At 46.6% G+C, this 22,449-nt stretch overlaps 1 protein-coding gene across 2 annotated transcripts in view; it reads right to left on the bottom strand.

Moving 5' to 3' along the window:
- The window catches only part of ALDH16A1 (aldehyde dehydrogenase 16 family member A1), a 46,936-nt gene that overhangs the window by 10,763 nt on the left and 13,724 nt on the right, over positions 1-22,449 (bottom strand). The window contains exons 9-16 of one of the 2 annotated variants that reach the window (XM_080976120.1): positions 21,825-22,022; positions 21,011-21,109; positions 18,005-18,141; positions 14,892-14,997; positions 14,595-14,764; positions 13,088-13,255; positions 3,394-3,598; positions 2,386-2,571 (exon numbers count right to left, since the gene is read on the bottom strand). In XM_080976120.1, the coding sequence (XP_080832246.1) occupies positions 2,386-2,571; positions 3,394-3,598; positions 13,088-13,255; positions 14,595-14,764; positions 14,892-14,997; positions 18,005-18,141; positions 21,011-21,109; positions 21,825-22,022 (1,269 nt within the window). The remainder of the gene's footprint in view (positions 1-2,385; positions 2,572-3,393; positions 3,599-13,087; positions 13,256-14,594; positions 14,765-14,891; positions 14,998-18,004; positions 18,142-21,010; positions 21,110-21,824; positions 22,023-22,449) is intronic. The other variant, XM_080976121.1, reaches the window with a different exon arrangement.

Consider the following 22,449-nt stretch of genomic DNA (forward strand, 5'->3'; position numbering starts at 1 on the left):
AACAACAGTAAAAATAGCATAGTTTACATAAAATCACAGTCAATTCATTGAAATACATTTTAAAATCAGTTCAGAATCAAATTAATGGCAACCATTGGGCTAGAGTTCTATGAAGATTACAGAAGGAGAGAGAGCGTCAGTCAGACTGTGCCTTGGCCAAAGGCCTGGTGGAACAGCTCTGTTTTGCAGGCCCTGCGGAAAGATGTCAAGTCCCGCAGGGCCCTAGTTTCTTGTGACAGAGCATTCCACCAGATCGGGCCCCAGATCAACAGCTGCCTACGCCTGCAGTCATCACTTTTACCTTCCAAAAGAGAATTCCACAAATTAATCCAATAATATGTAAACAAGAACTTCCTTTTGCCTGCCCTGAACTGTCTCCTTGTCTGTTTCACTGGAGGCTGCTGCAGCTGCCCTCTTGCGGGTCTGAGTCATTCTGAGAGCGGTTTTCCCTAAACCACTTTCTTCACACTGTGCCTACATTTTATAGAAACTTTCATCACATTCCCTCAACTAACACTGCCCCCCACCCCCTGGGATCATTTCATTGGAGGAGTTCATTCCCTGGACAACTATATGTGACACATGCCTAACCTCACCAAGCTGCACTCTTGCGAAGCCAAGTTCTGTATTAATAATAATAATAATAATAACAATAATAATAATTTCATTTCTACACCACTTTCTATTTTTAAGCAAGAAACCTTCAAAAGTGGTTTATAACATATTAAACTATCAAATAAAATTTGCCCGCTCCCAATTTAAAAAAAATAAAGGGAACATTTAGGGTGCATTTTGTACATGGGAGAAGAGTCTAGAACACAAAAGAACTGCATTAGGAACAGAAGGGATGAAAACAGGAAGCTTTCGTTTCCAGTCTTGAAAATTATGCTTATTCAAGCAGGAAAATGAAGGGTGCCATGACCTCCCCAAACTTCCTCCATTCTGCATCCCCAAAGCACCACAATTTGTGAATGAGGCTCATGGGGAAGAGAAACTGAGAAAGCTTCTTCTTTCCCCGAAAGAGAAAAATTCATGGGGAGGTGTTATATTCACCTCCTGCCTTCCAGTTAGCAAATCACGTTTGACTGAAGTGGCTAAGCAACACCTTTTTCATCTCCCCCTTCTTATTCATTTCTTTGCAAAACAGAAAAAAAAATGCACCTCTCTGGAAAAGCTGAATTATCCCCCCATATCAGAGCCAAGTACATGTGTGCTACCGTCTTCAGTTACGCAACTTATGGAGCGCAGACTTCGGGTTTCCCCAAGTGAGGGAATCTGCATTCCTTCATGGGGACCACAGAAGCCACACTTGCCTGTGTTCATGCCAGAAGTTCTTTAAAAAGGGAACCGTGCGAGAAATCCCCAGGCAAATGGGTCAAAGAGAAACCTCCATCGTCCAGCTGAATGAAAAAGTGGATGCCGTTGCCCTGAAAATGACATCCCTGGAAGTGCAATGCAGTCTGATTTCCTCCCACCTGCATCCTCTGACTTTGCTCAGGTGTTGCTACTATTGACTGAAGAGGATGGGAGGCCAGTCTCTCCTTTTCTCCCCCTTCCTGCCCTTGACTCCTGGTATCTTGTACTTCAAATGCAGCAAGCCATGCAACAGAAGCTATGGTTAATATCTGCCAGAACAGCAGTAATGTGAGAAGCTGGAGGAGGAGGATGGAAACCAGCTAATGGGACGAGGAGGAGGGGAGTTGAATTCTTCCCTGGCTCAGATTAAAATCCAAGTCAGAGAAAAACTGAGGTGTACTGGTGTAAGTGCAGCGAGTTGCTGAGATTCATATTCCAAGTCAAAGTATATGAAATTGAGCAACGTGGCCAGTCTAAACCCTTCCCCTCTATAGTGGGGATTTGGAATCATTTTAATAACAGATAGGGGAAGGAAAAGGGGTGCATGTAGAAGTTATGCTTACACTGTCCCTTAAAAACTTGGAAAGATCCCAGCTGGAAAGATCCCAGTGATACTCTGATTTGAATCATCTTGGCACACACACACATCAAAGGTTCTAAGTTCTATACACTTAAATGCTAATGAACCCAACGAGAACAAATGACCGCTGCATAAAAGACCATCTGAATGGATGGAGAGGACACAGAGATACACTTTATTTGATCTACAAATGGGACAAGGAACCTCCTGCATCCCTGAGGGCCACAATCCCTTCCAAGAGTCGCATGGCAGTGATGGTGCCAGAGACAAAAGTGTATGGAGCAGCCAGTGCAAAAACATTCAAGGAGGGTACTAAGCAGAGCCAGTAAGGGTTGTGGTCTGGCAAAAGTCGCAAGGACCAGGCAGAGAGGCCTGGGGGGCTGCATTTGGTCCCTGGGACTCAGACCCCCTGCACCCTGATCTACAAGATAGGCTAGAAAGCATTGTACCTGGTAGAAATCCAGGGCGAGTAATGGGAACCGCTGGCTGGGGACCATCACCACACAGTTGCCACGGACAACAGCAGGAGCCAGCAAGCTGACGAAAGCGAGGAGAGGCTGTTCATCGGGGCAGGCGATGCCGACGACACCGAGAGGCTCCCGAAAGAGGAGGGAGGCGCCGTACAAAGAGGTTTCCTGCAACAGAGAGAGTAATTTCTGTAGATAATATATGTGAAGAAAAAATAGATAGAAGCAGTAATATTCTGTTAATAATAAATCAGACAAGTTTAAGTATCGGATATGGAAGGGAAGGGAAGTCTGATGTTCATGAAGAAATTTATTGTTTGAAAGTTGTTCTGTTCTTTATGTGTTTTGTGATGTTTTTGATTCGATGATAATAAGATGGTGTTGTAAAGATGTGATAGTGAACAATAAAACATAAAAAAAGGAAAGCACGCAGAAGGCGTTCAGTGAGTGAGGTTTGGGGTGGTTAATATAGACTGTGAAAGGAGATAATAAACCCACCCCCAAATGGAAGCTCCATGTGGACACCCCCACCATCCAGCCCGCTCCCCAAAGTCTGCCTTTCTCTCTAATCTGGCTAAGTGCAGACATCCTATGGTGCTCATTAAAAGATAGCGACTAAAACACAGGGTCACCCAAACAAAAAATATGTGCAAAACTTCCCATCCAACTGTTCGGCATCTGGGAGGAACTTCAGCTGACCCACAGTCTGGGCTGCATCATCCCTTGGGATATGGGAGGTTTTGTGTCTCTTTAATCCAGGATCTCAGCTGAAGGCCTTTCCCATCCTTTGCTGCTGGATCCTTTTACTGGGACATGCCAGGAACTGAAGCTGGGACCTTCTGCCTGAAAAGCCCATGCTTCCCTGCTGAGTTGTGGCCCTTCTCCCAAACCTTTCCAAGCCTGTAGAGCCAAGTCCCCCAAAAGCTATAGGGGTGGGGGGTGTCCTGTGGCATGTGCTTAGCTCTATGGCCCTGCCTGCCCAGTTCGCACCTGCACAGCTCCTCCGTATTTATCGGAGTACGCCGCCCAGTAGAAGAGCCGCTGCACGCAGAGGTCCACCTCCTGCAGAGACGCCTCTTTCTTGGCACCGGCCAACGCCTCCAGCCGCGATGCAACCTCTGCTCGGCGGAGTTCCAGGTTCTCAGCCAGGTAGTACAAGATCTGCGCCCGGGCATGAGGCGTCTGCTTCGCCCACCTGGGGAGACCAACTCCGTGTTAGATCGGGGGAAAGGGCAGGCAGAGGAAATGTGGGTTCTGGTGGTCTCACATCTCCTGGCGATGTGCACTTTGGAGACCACAGAAGGCTTTGTTGCTCTTCCTAAGAACGCCTGAAGAGCCCCTCTCGGATCAGATGGAAGATCCCCACCCAGCCCAACATTCTGCTATTCCCCACAAGAACCAGGCAAATGCCAGAGGGAGAGATGCAAAAAAGGCAGAGATGAGTGAAGGCTGCTGAAGAAGCCACAGAGTCTCCCCCTCCTGCTGTGACCAGCTCCCCTCCCCTCTGGTCTCCCAGAACAGAGAGAGGAATGAAGAGGGTGGAGCCAAGAGAGACAAGGCGAAGGAGCTTTGCGGGGGTAGGACCCAAGGGAGAAGCCTTAGAGAGTGGTGGGAGGGCAGGGACCTTCAGTCCTTGCAACTGCCTCACTGGGGCAAGACCTCCCGGGAAGAGTTGCTGTGATCGCTAGGCCTGTGCTGGTTTGGTTTCTTTGAAAAAAAGGGGGGGGGGGGAGTTAACGTCACAGGCCGGCTCCTGACACTACAGTGGAACCTCGGTTCTTGAACCGCTCTGTTCCCAAACGTTTCGGCTCCCAAACGTCGAAAACCTGGAAGTAAGTGTTCCAGTTTTCAAAAGTTCCTTGGAACCTGAACGTCCGACGCAGCTTCCGATCCACAAAAAGCCTAGCTGCCAGCCTATCAGAAGCCATGCCTCGGAATTTGAACATTTCAGAATTCGAACGTCCTTCCGGAACGGATTACGTTCGACTTCTGAGGTTCCACTGTACAGCTAAGCTATGGCACCTTCCGCTGTGAATCTCCGCCTGCTGTCCTCCCTGCTCCCTTCAGCAGGGAGAAACTGTGTTCAGTGAGTCGTGTTCTGTAAGTCAAGTGTGCTCAGGGTGGCACCCTAACGCAACTTAGCACTAATTTTTCCATTGGTGCATTTGACTTAGTTTGGACCCAAGATTTACAACTTGGGACCAAGGTGGGCAGGACCAAAGTGCCATAACTAGGCCTGGCAGTGGGCAGACACCTCACACTAGCACAGACAACGGACAACACACACAAACACAGGCAGCCGGGGGGGGGGGGAGTAGAGAAGATTGTTCAGAAACAGGGGAGATTTAGGGCAGATCTACACATCCAAGGCACATTTAAAGCACATGACTTCCCTCCCCCCACCACAAAGAATCCTAGGAACAGTACAGTAGTTTGTTAAAGGTTCTGGGAATTGCAGCTGGGGGGACAAACGGACTGCAGTTCCGAGGATTCTTTGGGGGGTGGGTGGGCAAATAATGTGTTTTACATATGAATCGGATGCATTCTATATTTATGCTGCAGATCTGTCCTTAAAACAGCTGAGCCGTGGCAAGGACGTGGGCTGATTTCCAGGAACCTTCGCCGAAAAAAAAATTTTTTTTTAAGAGGAGAAAGGAGGAAACACGAGCACTGCAGGAACCGAAAACATTTAAAACTTGAAAAGTCATTCAAAGGAACAGAAACAAGGCAGGAAAACGAGCAACAGACGACACTGGAGGAATCGCCAGAAATAACTGGTGGCAGAGGGAAGAGAGCATTCCCACAGATGACATAGCAGAAAAGATGGATGTGGACATCTGGCAAAGGTGGAATTGGAAGCCCCCTGAGCTTAATGTCATCGCTCCAACACTGTCAGGAAGCGAAGCTGCCTGTATCTTAGCAGCTGCCTCTACATCTTGTCATTTTGCATCAAATCTCACCCCATTTGTCAGAAGCCAGGCCTTGTACATCCCTATAGTGTCTTAAAACGGAGGAGAACTGGATAACCTTTTTTCCCCCCCCAACTGGAAATGATATTGCGATCAAGGGCCAGAATCCAAATATCTACTTGCAACATTGCCTGGTGAAAGTTTTAACGCTTTCCTGTAAAATCAGCAACCGCCACCCCCAAAAAACTGCTCTGATTTTGAGAAATCCCTTGGGGATTCAAAAGACGTTTGCTGTGTGGCATGGATGGTCTGATGCTCAGCAAACACAGGCCATGGGAAGCGGCCTTAAACCCAAAATCAGGCCTGCCTATATTTCTTCATCATCTCCTCTATCACACCCCTTTCCCTTCACCTCACCATCCTGCACAGGCCCATTGACTACCAGCCTCAGCAGTTTCCTAATTCCACTCTTAGATCCTGTGCCTCAAGCCTTTTCGTTGCATCTGAAGATGCCCTTTGTCCCTGAAACCTATCAGGCTGTTGTCAAGGGCTTGTCAGGCGGACTGGATGTAAGACAGCCACAGGTTTCTTGGGAAAGACGGGCTGTTAAGCCACTCTGCAAATCATCACTCTGTGAGGGGAACAGGGGTCTCCTAACAACTCTCAACACCATCAACTAACACTGCCCTCAAGGGACTTACGGAGGGGACAACAGAGGAGGGAATGGAGCCAGGAGGAAATGTTCTGTGCACACCATACATTTAAAGCGCATGGCTTCCTTTGCGGAACCATGGGAACTTTAGTCTGCCCCTCACAGAACTACCATTCAAAGTACCATATTATTATTATTATTATTATTACTACTACTACTACTACTACTACTACTCTGGGCAGCTCCCAACCGAATATTAAAAACACAATACAGCAGTAAACATTAAAAACTTCCCTTCAGATGCCTTTTAAAAGTAAGATAGTTGCCTATTTCCTTGACATCTGATGGGAGGGTGCTCCACAGGGCAGGTGCCACTACTGAGAAGGGTGCCACTACTGGAGACGCTCCTTCAGGTATACTGGGTCAAGGCCGTTTAGGGCTTTAAAGGTCAGCACCAACACTTTGAATTGTGCTCGGAAATGTACTGGGAGCCAATGCAGGTACCCTTAGCAAACTACAGTTCCCAGGATCCTCCGTTCCTGTTCCTTGGAGAACATCACCCAGCAGGTGCAACCAAGGAAGCTTCCGTGCCAGAATCAGGCCCAGAAACAGATGAATAAGCATCTACCAGGCAAGCGATCATAAAGATTAACAGGCTGTTATGACTCATAATGGAATGCAGTAATAGGCATACAAATGCCTCAGCGTGACTTTTATTGCAGTTACAATCTTTAGATTCTAAGCAAGCCCATTGATTCGGGTTTTGTGTGTGCATAACTTGGCCCAGGAAGCCCTGCGTGATCCTTAGCAGCAGGAGATCCCTCATCAGCCTCTCACACCCAGACTCTGCATATTTGTTAAGAAGCATTCATGCCAGCTTGAGCCCCACAGAGTTCAACACAGCAACTCATCCAACCAACCAACCAAAATATATTACAGAAACACCCTCAGGCCTGCCCGCCTCCCTGCATTGTGCCAGGCATCTTTTTCACTGTGCATTCATGGTGATCTGCGATTGCCTCTCTATCTGGCTGGCCCTGCAAGAGTCTGGCTTTCAGCAGTGCGCTTTGTGCCTACAAACCAGACAATACGGAGCAACAGGAGAGAAAAGGCTCGAATCGACGGAGGGATTATGCAGCCGCTGCCCACATGGAAAGAACCTGTTGGTTATTATAAGCTGAACTATAGGAAATATCGGAGCTCTTTCGAATGTTTCCAACAGCAATCTTCTCTGCGGCTTCCAAGATTGCCGCGGATTCAGTTCCAACCGGATGAAGTCGATGCAAAGGCCGAGGCCCATTGGGGAGGAAAAGAAAAAGAGCCACACAGCTGTGCATCTGTCAACAAAACTTTGGCTCGCCATCTAAAACTGGACATCTTGAGACCGGCAGGCACTCTACGGCCGTTGGTGAGGATCTGCTGGAGCTTCCAAAGTGAGTGGGTGTAAATCAAGATCTTCTTCCTTCGCCTCGTTCTAATTCTTCCTCCGTTGAGGGCCTTGCTGAGTAGAGTCAAGGTGAACGTAACCAAAATCTCATACAAACAGCAACTCTTGAGGTTGTTCAGAGGCAGCATCCAGCTGTTTTTATATGTGTTGCAAGACTCTCAGAGTGGCTGGGCAACCCAGCCAGATGGGTGGGGTATAAATAATAATAGTAATAAATAATAATAATAATAATAATAATAATAATAATAATAATAGCAGCAATGGTTTGGAGCTAGAGAAAGAAACCCGGTGTAAGCCTGCCACCCTCTCCCCCGCCCCCTCAGCACATGGAAATTCCTTTCTCCACTTTTTCTGGTCTGAGGCAAATTGCAGTCTCCTATTTCATCCCACAAATGGCGAACCAAAGCTAGGATCAAGCTCTGTGCCAGGAAACGTGCAAACCATTGTTTGCTGGGTATGGAGAAATGGCAAACCATGGTTGGGCTCAAACTTGGAAAGAAAGGAGCTAATCAGTATGGGCAATATGCAACAGAGTTTTTTCCTCAGAGTAGACCCACTTGAAATAAAGGAACATGACCAAGTTAGGTCCATTAATTTCCATAGGTCTGCTCTGAATAAAACGTAGCTGAACACCACCTCGTGTGCCAGAGGAGAGGAAGGAGCAGGTGAGCCCGAGGCTTCAGCACATCACACTGAACTAGGGACATGATGTGAAATTTGCCCTGGTCCATCAAGTTCTGATTCCGGATTCCCAGTGTGACCACAGCCATGTGCTTTTGGGAAGCCTGACAGGTACGGCAGGGAGGCAAGTGCTCTCTCGCAGCGTTTGTCTTAAGCACCTGGTTTTCAGAAGCACGCGGTGTGTGAACCTGGACTGCAGGTTCTGTTGGCTATGGCAACTACTAGGGAACAGGCCTATCAATGACTATGGGTGTCACCTTATCCTTATTTTAAGAAAAGGACCAAAGCCAGTGGCATATCGTTTCTTGGTTTACACCGGCCTTCCCTCCCTTTCTCCTTGTCTCCTCCATATGCATCAAATTGTAGGCTGTAAGCTCCTCAGGGCAGGGGCCTGTTCACTCACATCGCACCTGATGATGCTGTTAAAAAACCTAAACAACAGAAGAGAACACAGGCTGCTAGCCCAGCCTCCTGCGAGATATGAGATGTCACGGTTGGGAACGGAGCAGCTCTGGCAAGCGAGCAGGTGTCTTTGCCTGCCGTATCTCCTCCCACTTCCCACTTTGTTTCATTTCCAGACCACCCCGTTGACCAAAGTCCTCTAGGCAGTTTTCAGACAAATAAAAACCAATGAAAATGTACACCCTATCATGCTAATCATGAAACAAAGCACAATGCAAACTCCTTTTTCCTTTCCCCCGGTTTCCCCTCGTGCCTTATCTGCAGCTGGCTTACATCACCACCTGGCCGGCTGCCACTTTGGCGCTGCTGGACTTTGAGATTCTCACCTGAGCAAAGTCCCCTGGGCTCAGCATCTTTGAGAAAAAGGCCCTCTGGGGGAAAACGACAAAGGCCCGTGGGTCTGCAACTCCCATTACGCACTGGGGAAGCTGCCTTGCACCAGGTCACACCTCTGGTCTGTCTACCTTGGTGCCGACTCTCAGGCCTAGTTGCTCTGAGGCAGAGCAGCTGAAAGAGCCCATCCGCAGCCCAAGGCTTCCAGTACATTTCCGAGCACAATTGAAAGTGTTGGTGCTGACCTTTAAAGCCCTAAACGGCCTCAGCCCAGTATACCTGAAGGAGCATCTCCACCCCATCGTCCAGCCCGGACACTGAGATCCAGTGCCGAGGGCCTTCTGGCGGTTCCCTCCCTGCGAGAAGCCAAGTAACAGGGAACCAGGCAGAGGGCCTTTTCGGTAGTGGTGCACGCCCTGTGGAATGCCCTCCCAGCAGATGTCAAGGCAATAAGCAACTATTTTACTTTTAAGAGACAACTGAAGGCGGCCCTGTTTAGAGAAGTTTTTAATGTCTGATGCTGTACTGTTTTTAATATTCAGTTGGGAGCCGCCCAGAGTGGCTGGGGAAACCCATTTATTAATTATTATTATTATTATTATAAGGCGCTCTGCGCAGCACCCAAAGCCAGCCAAGTTACTTTACTAGTATAGGGATTCCCAGGCGTATCTCTCCCCAACCCGTGCCAGTAAATAGAGAAGAATGATGTTGGATTGCAGCCTTCATCTCTCCACAAGGCTTTTCAACTGAGATTGTCTTTTGCCTGCAGCTGTATTGCATTCTCTTACACATAATTTTTTTACTGTTTTATCATCTGTTGTCTGCTGCCCCGGGCTCCTTTGGGAGGAAGGGCGGTGTACCAAACGAATAGCCATCCATCCATGAAGCTCCCAGCATCCCTGGCCATTAGTCACACTGGCTGGGGCTGAGTTTTCACCCACCAACTTCCAGAGGCCTACAAGTTCCCCATCCTGTCCAAGAAAGGAAAGCCCAGCATAAATAAGGAAAGTCATTCCTTTGCCTATTTGGGCATTTAATAAATAAATATAATAATAATAATAATAATAATAATAATAATAATTTATTATTTATACCCTGCCCATCTGGCTGGGTTTCTCCAGCCATTCTGGGTGGCTTCCAACAGAATATTAAAATACAATAACCTATTAAACATTAAAAGCTTCCCTAAACAGGGCTTCCTTCAGATGTCTTCTAAAAGTCTGGTAGTTGCTTTTCTCTTTGACATCTGGTGGGAGGGTGTTCCACAGTGCAGGTGCCACTACCGAGAAGGCTTTGTGTTTAGGGCTTTGTGTGTCCACATTATGTAGAAGAAATGGTCTGGAGGAAGGAGATGTTTTGGAATTGGATTTTACTTTGGTTTTTCCTACACTTGTATTCAGGGCCGGCCCAGACATTAGGTGGGATAAAGCCATTGCCTCAGGTAGTGACAGCACCTCCATGGGCACTCTGATGCCTCAGTCGCTGACATCAGCGCTGATTTCTGGCAAGATGTTGCCAAAATCATGCGGCATCAGGAGAAATCTGCGCCAGTGCAGCAGACCCAGTGTCGCAGGGCAGGGCAGCACTTCTCAAGCGGCAAAACAGGACGCGTCATCCCTGCTTGTATCTCACCTTTCTTGTGCTATGAAACAATGGACCTGCAAGTCCCCAGGCCCAGGCCCTGTTCAGGCTCAGTTCCACTGCTGCAAGGTGGGGCCTTCAGAGGCCTTGCCTCAATAGTAGAGCCCTTGCTTTGCACGAAGAAGGTCCGATATGCAAGGCCAATTTAAAGAAGCCTGGAAGTACCTTTCAAAAGCGACCTTGTGGCAAACACACGCGATCAGGAAACAGGCCTTTGCAAGGCTCTCAACTTGCACGTCTGTCAGCACCCTGCAGACATGCCTCAGAATGCCTGGAAGGGGAACGGGGTGGAGCCTGCCACACACCTAAGGTTGTGGGACAGGTGAAAACATTGCTCAGTTGAAAGGCGACTCCCATTGTCTTTTCACAGGCACTGCCAATCAGCAAAGCCCCTGCACAAAGCTCTGTGTATGGCAGCTTGGGAATCAGAGAGCTTTGGAAGACCAGTAGCCTCCTGCCCCTGCAGCTTCAAAGCGCAGAGGGCTTTGAAAGATCCAAAAGGTCACCTGGTTGTGGCATCAGACAACTGGCAGTTGGTTGGATTTTGGCCTGCACTGGCAGAGGAGAGAACGATCCCACCCGCTGGATGGATCCAGTTCCCCACCGCTAGATGAACCAATTATTTGATTTAGCAGGAGGCAGCCAGGCCTATGTATGTTAGGTTTGGGGGCAGGGGGGGCAGGAAGCCCTTCTGAAAACCCAGGCCGCCCATTGTCAGCCTGGAGGTGGGGAGGAGGCCAGTCCAACTGACTCGAAGGGGCAGGATGGCAATATTTCCCCAAGAATATGGCAAAGACCGTTGCCTCTGTTGCTTTGTCAAGATCACGGCGAAGAAAAACTTGTCTCTGACTCAAGAAATGCAACACCTGGCCAAACAAAGGAGCAGCGATGCCACGAGCGACTCGCCTGCCTCTTTCTGTTTGTGTGCGTGTGCCAAAATTGTTCACAAGAGCCTAATCACAATTCCGGAGAGTTCTGCCCCCTGGCCTCCCTTGGAAGCACCGCAATGCATAATTGCTGTTCTTGTAAACAGAGCAGTTCGTAGCAAATCAATCTTCTCACGTCAATTAAGACATTTTAAAGACTTGTTACACTTGTAGGATATGCTTCGTTATCAGATAATTAATCAAAGTGGGGTTTTCTTGTTTTAAAAAGTGACATACTGTACATTCATCAATGACTCCATGTAAAATATACTGAACTGTATTACAAACGGAGGCGAAACTATAAAGGTATATCTGGGGTCTCATGAACCCTGGAGACCTCGTCCCACCGCTCAAACTCGAAACGTTTTCGGAGAACAAACGCACCCCCTGCTTTACAGTTCCATAGCGGAGCTTTTTGCATTTTCTGTTACATTAAGTTATTTATTTAGGACTGAATAGTCTTACCTGCAGTGCAGCAGCAGTGAAGTACTTTTGGACTCTGGACATAAGCCACATCCACACCACACACATTTAAAGTGTTATGGCACCACTTGAAATAGCCGTGGTTTCCCCCAAAGAATTCTGGGAAGTGTCGTTTGTTAAGGGTGCTGGGAGCTCTTCGGAGACCCCTATTCCCCTCACGGAGCTACAGTTCCCAGAGTTCCCTGGGAAAAGGGATTGATTGTTAAACCCCTCTGGGAATTGCAGCTCTGCAAAGTGAATAAGGGGTCTCCGAAGAACGCTCAGCACCCTTAACTACACTTCCTAGAATTCTTAGGGGAAAGCCATGGCTGTTTAAAATGGTATCATGGTTGACATCCTATGCCCTTAAAAAAAGCGGGGACGGGGGGACGGGCTGTTGTTTTTATTTTGATTATGTATTTTGTGGTTTTATATTTTGATTTTGTTCTGTGAACCACACTGAGACTTCTTTAAATAATAATACAGTGGTACGTTGGGTTAAGAACTTAATTCGTTCCGGAGGTCCGTTCTTAACCTGAAACTGTTCTTAACCTGAAGCACCACTTTAGCTAATGGGGCCTCCTGCTGCTGCCGTGCCACCGGAGCACGATTTCTGTTCTCATCCTGAAGCAAAGTTCTTAACCCAAGGTACTATTTCTGGGTTAGCGGAGTCTGTAACCTGAAGCATCTGTCCCCCGAGGTACCACTGTACAGTCATACCTCATGTTACGTCCGCTTCATGTTACGTTCTTTCAGGTTACATCCCACGGCAACCCGGAAGTACTGGAAAGGGTTACTTCTGGGTTTTACCACTCGCGCATGCGCAGAAGCGCAAAAAGATATCACGCCCATGCGCAGAAGCAGCGAATCACAACCTGCATGTTGTGCTCTTTTCATGTTGCGAACGGGCCTCTGGAATGGATCCTGTTCGTAACCAGAGGTATAATAACAATAACAATAACAATAATAATAAAAAATGTGAATGAGGCCTTTATGGACTTAATGTGGACAGTCCTCTTTGAATGGTAAAATCTCTGCATTTTGGGGGCCCTTTCTGCTGAGTGGGGCCAAACCCTCAAGCCCTACCCCTGAAGGCACCACTGCTTATCTGACTCCCATTGAGGCAGTGGCTCTCCTCTGCCTCCCACCTCCTTCCCCTGCTCAGACTCACCCCGGAGCAGCCTTGTGGGCGGCTTCCACAGCATTACGGATGTCTTTGATGCCCCCGTCTGCTACGTAAGCTGCTATCTTGCCAGCGTGGTCAAGGATGGCTCGGGAACTCATGGAGTCTGGCCTCTTCTGCGCACCCCCGTAGTACAGCTTGTAGGTTCGGTCCACACTGCCATCACAGAGGAGAAGGGAAAGGGGTAAAGGCCCAGCATTTTGTGCCCCTAGCTCACTGGGCTGCTTGTTTCAGAGAAAACGCCACACATGTCACCTTTCGTCACGAAGTCCAAAACGGCACACATTTCTTGCTCAGCCCCTACTACACAAACCCCCTAATTCCCGGACTTTTAGTTTGTGAATTAAGATTGCAAGAAAAGGCCTGTGTAACCCTATTCTCACAGTGAATTCTTCCATGGGGAAAAAAAGGACACCTTCTCCTCAATTCATCTCTTCAGGAAGCCACCCATTCCAGTGGTTGTGCTGAGCATAAGCACAAAAGAGAAGGTGGAAAGGGCTTGAAAAGGATTAGGGGAAAGAACTCTTGAGGTTGGGCTCAGGGTGGATTTAGTTTAAATCAAACTGATTTAAATCACGATTTAAATCACTAGTCAGTAAGACTTGATTTAAATCATTATTTTTTTCAGAAAGACTAATTCTTGCTAGTATAATCTTAATATTTACAACCAGATAAAGGTTTCATTTTTGGAATAACTAATTTTTAGAGTATTTTTACTGCTATATCAAAAACGACTGATTTGGTTATACTGCTGTATTAGAAATACATAGATAATTATGAAATTATTGTGAGGTTTAATAAGTTAACTATTTATATTTGGACAACTTTTCTTCTGTACTTTCTTGGAAGGAGAAAAATAATCATTTCCTTAATAACAATTTGAACAATTTATTTAACTAAAACAATAACATTATAGCATATTTATCCATGTTTGTTAACTGATGTGCTTAAACAATTAAAAAACAAACCTTAGATTTAGTTTCAGCACACGTGAAAAACTTAAAACAAATCCTTATTTCCTGATGAATAGCCGTTGGACTACAATGTAACTTAAATAGAAATATTTCGAAAGACTTCCCCCCAAAAAGCATTTTATTTTTAAAATCTGATTTAAATAAAAAAAATCTGATTTAAATAAAAAGAATGGTTTATTATTATTATTATTTTAAAAATCATTGATTTTTATCCACCCTGGTTGGGCTACATAACTTTACCAAAGCAAATTCTCTCCCCCCCCCCCCCGCCAAGTTCCTACATTTAAAGCATAATACTGGAGGGGGGGTGGAGTGGGGGCACAGTGAAAGCAGGCACATTCTAGGTGGCAGATTTAAAGCACATTTAAAGCCCCAAAGAATCCTGGGAACTGTAGTTACCCTCTCATAGTGCTGCAATTCCAAGGACCCACGACAAACTACAGTTCCCAGGGTTATTTCTGGAGGGGGGGGGGTCACATGCTTTGAATGCGAGGTTTGGATCTGGCCCAATACACCCTTACTTTGGAATGTTTCCTTCCAGGTCAGACGCTGAGGAATGTGGGACTCTACTGTCTGCAGCAACCGAGGGGATTTCAGCCCCTTGTGAGGTAGCAAAGGTCTTGAAGTCCAGATCCACAGCGCCGGGATCCGGGCGAGCCTGCCAGTTTGGTCTCACGTACTCAAAAAGGCCCTGAGCAAAGAAGATAATAAAATTGAAAAGTCAAATTGTTTTATTTTGTATCCCCGCCCCCCAACTAACCAGAGCCAGACCCCAGAGATCCCTCTGCGCCAGCATGAAGCCAGCTTCTCCAGCTAACCTCTTTGCCTCCGTCTCGGCCATAACCGCTTTCCTTGTACCCCCCGAAAGCAGATGCAGCGTCTAGCATGTTGTGGCCGTTGATCCAGACAGTCCCCACCTGCAAACTGGAGAGGCGGAATGGGAGAGGGTCAGAGAAGGCCGGCCCTGTACACAGGGCTCCTTAAATCTCCTGAGGGAACTTGGGTTCCGAGGCATTTTGGAAAACACCTCACATTTCTCCGCATAGTCCATGCAAAGCCTGGCAGCAGAATGAGACGGAGGCGGCAGAATGGACCGTACCACCTCAGAACACAGGGGCGAAGGGCACTTATCTGCAAGGCAAAACTAGGCACAAAATGGAACAGGATAGGCTAGAGCAGGGGTCAGCAATCATTTTCAGCCATGGGCCAGTCCACCATCCCTCAGACCATGTGCTGGGCTGGACTATATTTTGAAAAAAAATAATAATGAACGAATTCCTATGCCCCACAAATAACCCAGAGATGAAATAAAAGCACACATTCTACTCATGTAAAAACACCAGGCAGGCCTCACAAATAACCCAGAGATGCATTTTAAATAAAAGGACACATTCTACTCATGTAAAAACAGGCTGATTCCCGGACCGTCCGCGGGCTGGACTGAGAAGGCGATTGGGCCGCATCTGGCCCCCGGGCCTTAGGTTGCCTACCCCTGGGCTAGAGCCTTTCTCCCTGCTTTTTTGTTTTACTTGCAGGGAAGATTTTAAAAATAAAATAAAGCAGAAGACCATTAAAAAAAAATGCCATTCGGGGTCAGCGCCATTGGTGAATGGCGGAGTTCCTCCGACCGGAGGAACGGGCTCCATGAAAACTGGGTCTTCCCACCGCGACGAAGGTGGGGACCCGCTAGAAATCCCAGGCGGAGGAAGCCTGGGAACGTGGGGTTCGGCAGGGCACCAGAAGCGCCCCCCTACTCGCGGGGAATCCTATCCAGGGGCTCCGGAGCGAAGTGGGGTGAGAAGCGCGGTGCTACGAACTGACTGCTACTTTCACGGAGTGAAGCCGCACAGCCATTGCCAGACAGCGCTGACTTTTTCCTGTGGACAATTGGACTTAAAACAAGTACCCGTGAGTAGAAACGGAAAATTGGATCAAGAAATTGTTTTAATTTGGTAACGAAGCGGGAAGGTGTAAACAGGAAGTCCGCCTTCCGTTTCTTTGCACATAGACTAAAGCAAAAACTTTGCAAGCTAAAGCCGGGAAGCTGTCAAAAAAGGACTAAATTTCCTTCATTTAGAACCACTGAAACCCCCCTTGGAAGCAGGAGAAAAGGGGGGGGGACTCTGTTTAACCGTAGCAGGAGAGGGAGTGAAGAAGGATAAGTTTCCATCGTCTCTAACCTGGGAACGGGGTGTCAGAGACAGAAACTGTTGCTGAGGTTCACTGACGGGGAACGTAACACTTTGACAGATAGCTAATGAAGAGAAACAAGTTGATTCTAATGTTGCCTTTCGCATCTTAAAGAAACAAAATATCTGAAAAACGTTTGAAATATCTGAAAAATGAAAGTAACTTTCCTTTGTCTTTAAAAAAAAAAAAATGGCTACAAGTAGACTGTCTCCTCTAGAGGGAGCTTGCTAAATTGTTGTTGCAGCATACTTGAGACCGAACATCTGTGTGATTAAGACCGTGGGAACAGACTTTTCTGACCTTGAATAAAGATGAGCTGGGATAAAGACTGGTTGCTTGCTCTACGCAAGACAAATGCTTTGCTGGAGCAGATGCATGAAAAGATGGACTTGATGAATGAGAAAATGGATTTGACTGTTGTGGTTAATAACATAGATACAGAAATCATCCAAGAACCAACCTATCAATCTGTACCGACTGGGCAAATGCAGTTGACAATGGAGGAGGATGTGGCTGCACCTCAAATAGTACAAATGGAGAGACCCAAGGCCCTACAGGAGCATAAGCCACTGTTATTGAAGATTGAAGCTGGAGTGGGCCAAGGGGAGTCTGGAGATGAGGAGACTTCTAGCTTTGGAGAGACTCTGAAATTTGATTTTAAACTCATTTTGGATTATATCGAGGACTGTGGGGAATGGGTGAGCTGGATGAAGGGTGATGGAGACATTTTTGGGTTGGAATCCCCCAGAGACCTACTCCTCAATGAGAAAGGAAAGAATCTAAGACAGAGACCAACAAGAGACAAGGAAAAGGGCAAACACAAACAAGATGAAGAAGAATTGCAGAAGGGACATGGAAGAGATTTAAGGGCCTCGGACATAAGGCTTCCAGGTTGACGGACTAGATGGAATGGACAATAAGGACAATAAGGACTGACATGACCCGAGACCAGGAAGAAGAGACGCTGGATGATGATTGGAAGAGAATTTATAATGGAAACTTTTTTATTTTAGAACCAGCTCATGAATATCAGGGAAAATGTGGGAATGAAACTATACGACTCTAGCAGAAATGATATTAGGAGTTATGTATATCTGAAATTTAAGATTTAAGCTTTAAGGCTCTTAGGGGTAAGATAAGGTTAAATAAATTAAGGTAATCTGAATAATAGAATATGGGGAAAGATGGTAAGGATTTGTTGAGTTAATTATTAGGTTAAATTGTTAAGACAAATTTTTTAACAAAAATTGAGAAAGATGGAAAGAATTTGCTGAAATAATTACTAAACTAGAATACAAAAATGGAGGTGTGAGGAGGTCAATGAAACAAGCAAATGGAAATTATGGATATGCAATTTGGGATTTGTGTTTTTTTACTCTTTTTTCTTCTCTTTTACTTTTTTTATTGCTGTACTGTTATACTGGTTTTTACATTTTGTGCTTTTCTCTTTTTTTATTGTCTTCTTTTTCTTTTTTCTTTTTGTGTATTGTAGTGTTGTTTGCTGTTTTTTATTTTTCTTGTAATTTTGAAATTATCAATAAATATTACTTTAAAAAAAATAAAAAAAATAAATGCTATTGCCCACTTGCATTCTGAAGTGAAACATTTCACTCTACCACCTCATGATTCTACCGCCTTGTTCTACTGCAGACATAGACCAGATCAGAGACAGTCTCCCAGGTGATTTGCAAACTTCTGTGTTAGTGGGGTGGGAAAGCTAGGCTGGAGTGACAAAACCTACCTGTGAGCGACTTCCAGAGCCAGGGAAAGGGTCTCCGTCCACACACTGGCAGCCAACCCATAGGGGGTGCTGTTCCCCAACGCCAACGCCTCCTTGGCTGTCCGGAAAGTCAATGATACCAGAACCGGGCCAAAGATCTGGAACACACGAAACAAATTTTGAACAAGAGGGGGAAGGGTGGAAGAGGATTCTAGGATCTGACATGCAGCATACTCCAATCCTAGAATGCAGGCATAGGCAAACTTGGACCTCCAGATGTTTTGGGACTACAACTCCCATCTTCCCTAGCTAACAGGACCAGTGGTCAGGGATGATGGGAGTTGTAGTTCCAAAACATCTGGAGGGCTGAGTTTGCCTATGCCTGCCTAGAATGTCACAAGAAGAAAAGAAAAAACCCTGTCTCAAAAGCTCTTTCACTAAAATATTGAATATTGAAATACTTTATTGTCACTTGTACAACTTGCATACAGTGAGATTACACGAGCACCCCCCACGCAACTCTCTTAGTCTTAATTCCCCTTGTTTACTGACGCAAACCCACCAAACCCAAAAGTCAGTTGCTCTGTTGTTATCTTTTCATTCAGCAGCCTAACAGCCCATGGATAGAAGCTGTTCTTTACCCTGTTGGTGCGACTAATCATGCTTCTGTATCTTCTGCCTGAGGGCAGGAGATCAAGAAAGTGCCGGCCAGGGTGTGAATCACCCCTGAGAATTTTCCTCACTCTCTTGAGGTAACATTCTTCCGCTGCTTCATCCAGCGGATTCATGGGATAGCCCATAATATCTTGTGCTGTATTCACCACCCTCTGTAGGCACTTCCTATCAGCTGATGTCAAACGAGTGTATCACACCGTGATGCAGTATGAAAGGACATTTTCTATCGTTGACCGGTAGAAGCAGATCATCAAATGTTGATTGACATCATTCTTTTGCAATATCCGAGGAGATTGAGTTTCTGTTGGGCTTTCTTAACCACCTGGGTGGTATTTATTTTCCAAGTAAGGTCTTGAAAAACTCATGCAAGATTCCAGTCCTCCTGGTTTGGGAGGATAGAGACAGGACTGGAAGCACGAGAGCAGTGCATGCAGAAAGCTCAAAAATTAAAGTCTTCTGTGGTTGCAAGGCAGGAATTCTTTACGCCATTGCTCTGCGTGGGTCTCTTAATTCCTTAGCAAGGTTTTGCTCTGCTGTCAGGAAGAGAGGAGAGGCCATCTCAGGCAGTAGAGCACGAGACTCTTAATCTCAGGGTTGTGGTTTCGAACCCCACATTGAACAAAAGATTCCTGCATTGCAGGGGGTTGGACTAGATGACCCACGTGGTCCCATCCAAATCTACAATCCTATGATTCTATGAATGAGAGCCGTTCACATTGGCCATCACTTAATTCATTGACGTATTTTCACTTGCTGGAGAAAAGGATGGAAAAAGAGCCGGATTCTTAATCAACCAAGTTTTGTAAACAGACATTCCATCAGTTCTCCTGGACCTAGGATCCCAATCTGGTAGAGAGTCAGTAGAACGGGGCGGACACCCACCCACGTCAACATCAAGGAGAAGAAGTTCCCCTTGCTTTGGCTAACTCTGAGGGGTTTTTTTATAGCACAGAATATGGGAACAGGCCCTGCTAGTTGAAGGGAGATGCCATACAGGGGTGGACTGTCATGTTAGGGCTTTGCCTACTGGGGTGGGAAGGGAATTCAATATGCCCTCTAACCATTAGGCCATACTACCCAATTTAGTTTCTGTTCACTCCATACCAGGGGTTTCCCCAATGGTGGTCAGTGGGCCACAAGCTTCATTCAGGTGGTTTGTGGCATACTTGTAAAAATAAGACTTAAAGATTACACCGCATCCAGCACAGCGCATTGCAATTGCTCCATCTGGCAGAAAAACTATTAAGTGGTACATCAAGACCCTCAGAAGTTTTCAAGCAGGGGAAGAGAGGGAGAAAGTTGGGGCACCACCACTCTTTGATTAACTCATCACCTGCAATTAAATCTTCAACCTTCGTAAGGAGTAGCATGGTGGGGCTTTTTTTACCTCCTGTCCCGCTCTGTATTACAAGGACCCCTTTGCATTTTTGATTAGGAGGTAGAGAGAGAAACCAAAAGGGAGGGCAGCTGTCACTTCTCTGTCTCAGGAGCTCAGTCAGAGATCTTTTTACACCCGCCTGGAGCTTTTCTGGCTGCACACAGTGACGTATTTAACACCACATCCCATGTGCTCCTTTTTTGCTTAATATCCAGTCTGATAAAGGAGTCTTGGTGAAAATTTGCCCACTTTGTTGTTCTAGCCAGTCCTGGGGTCCCTCCATACTGGTGTCTTTCTGCAAGTGTATTCTGCAACGTATCATTGACGCCATAATCGTGCATTAGCATGTCTGCCCCAAAACATTTGCAGACACTAACAGTATTGAAGTGGGACTGCGTATAACCACCTTGATTCCATCATGAGCACGAATTATCATAAATAAAAATAAAAAGGACATCTGAAGTAAAGAGTAAAGTAAAGCAGAGCCAGTGTGGTGTAGTGGTTAAGAGCGGTGGACTCATAATCTGGTGAACCAGGTTTGCTTCCTCGCTCCTCCACATGTAGCTGCTGGGTGACCTTGGGCCAGTCACACTTCTCTGAAGTCTCTCAGCCCCACTCACCTCACAGAGTGTTTGTTGTGGGGAAGGAAGGGAAAGGAGAATGTTAGCCGCACTGAGACTCCTTCGGGTAGTGATAAAGCGGGATATCAAATCCAAACTTTTCTTCTAAAGGTACTATACCATTTCTTTGATAAACAGTATTTTATGTGGTAATACTGATTTCTGCCAAAAGAGGACTCCCTTCTCCTTTCTCTTATTGGTTAGTTGTCTTTCCTAGACAGGCTCAACAAGTGGACAATTATGAACAAGTAATACATCCCCTGCTTAATCTTTTTTTTGGGGGTGGGGGGGTGGGGGAACTCACACCAACCAGAAAACTATGGGACTAAAGTCTTGGCAGTCACATCCTCCTACCTCTTCCCTGACGCAACGGGAGGTAGGATACACGCCGGTGATTAAGGTCGGAGGGTAGAACAGCCTACTTGGAGGAAGGGATGCCCATGCCTGGAAAACCTAAAAGGGGAGGGAAATGATTTATTTCTATATATCGCATCACTGAGGTGCCCAAGAGCATAACACAGTTTAAAAAGGCAAAACAATCAGGAGGCGACATATTTTACAAATCCAGGAATAGGCCGTGCCAAAAGCATTCTGAAATTGCACATTTTAAAATGTAAAGCTTCTGCTAATTATTTGCTAAGCAGCGTACAGAAAAGAAATCATACAGAACAATAAAATCGTCACAAAACCAAACAGAAGCGGAAACGCTACTGTAAAATGCCTGCTGGAATAATGCTTTGTCATGCGCCTGAGCAAGAGCTACAATTCCCAGAGTGCTTTAACAACCGGCCGCTCTTCACAGGGAATTCTGGGAGTCGTAGCTCTGTGAGGGGAGACAGCTAACAACTCTCAGCACCCTTAAGAAACTACACCCTGCCCCCGCAACGATTATTTGGGGGACACCATGTCAAGATAGCTCAGGTGATAATGCATGAGACCCTTAATCTCAGGAACTCAGGTTTGAGCCCCACGTTGGGTGAAAGATTCCTGGATTTCAGGAGGGTTGGACTAGATGACCCTCGGGTCCCTTCCAGCTCTACAATTCTCCAAACCTCTGAGCCATGTCTGTTTGAAGTAGCATCGCAACACTTTAAACATATGGTGTGCGTGTGGCCTTAAAGACCACCCCCCCCTTCTCCAGAAGCCCCAAGAGGCCCAAGCCCCTCACCTCAGCGCCTTCCGCTCGAGCTTCCTCCACCAGGCCCTCGATGGCGTGCCGCTGCTTCTCGCTGACCAAGGCTCCCAAGTCCACGGCCTTGTCCAGAGAGTCCCCCGCGCGGAGCTGCCCCATTCGGCGCTTCAGGCGTTGAACGAAGTCTTTGGCAATGGATTCCTGCAGGAGCAGCTGAGACCCGGCACTCTGGGCCTGAGGAAGGGAGGAAAATGCCAACATCCTGAGGGAATTGATTTAAACTGAATTAATACTCCCCCCACCCCCCCAAAAAAACCCCTGTTACACTCTACAGTGGTACCTCGGGTTACATATGCTTCAGGTTACATACGCTTCAGGTTACATACTCCGCTAACCCAGAAATAGTGCTTCAGGTTAAGAACTTTGCTTCAGGATGAGAACAGAAATCGTGCTCCGGTGGTGCGGCGGCAGCAGGAGGCCCCATTAGCTAAAGTGGTGCTTCAGGTTAAGAACAGTTTCAGGTTAAGAACGGACCTCCGGAACAAATTAAGTACTTAACCCGAGGTACCACTGTATGTGGTAACACCTGCCCAGCTTTGGAGAAACATTTTCTCTTCCACATGGCTGAAAACCTGACAGAATTCCTACTACATCAGGGGTG

The sequence above is a fragment of the Podarcis pityusensis genome, assembly GCF_964106645.2.
Source record: "Podarcis pityusensis genome assembly, chromosome: 13".
In the NCBI taxonomy this organism is placed as follows: domain Eukaryota; kingdom Metazoa; phylum Chordata; class Lepidosauria; order Squamata; family Lacertidae; genus Podarcis; species Podarcis pityusensis.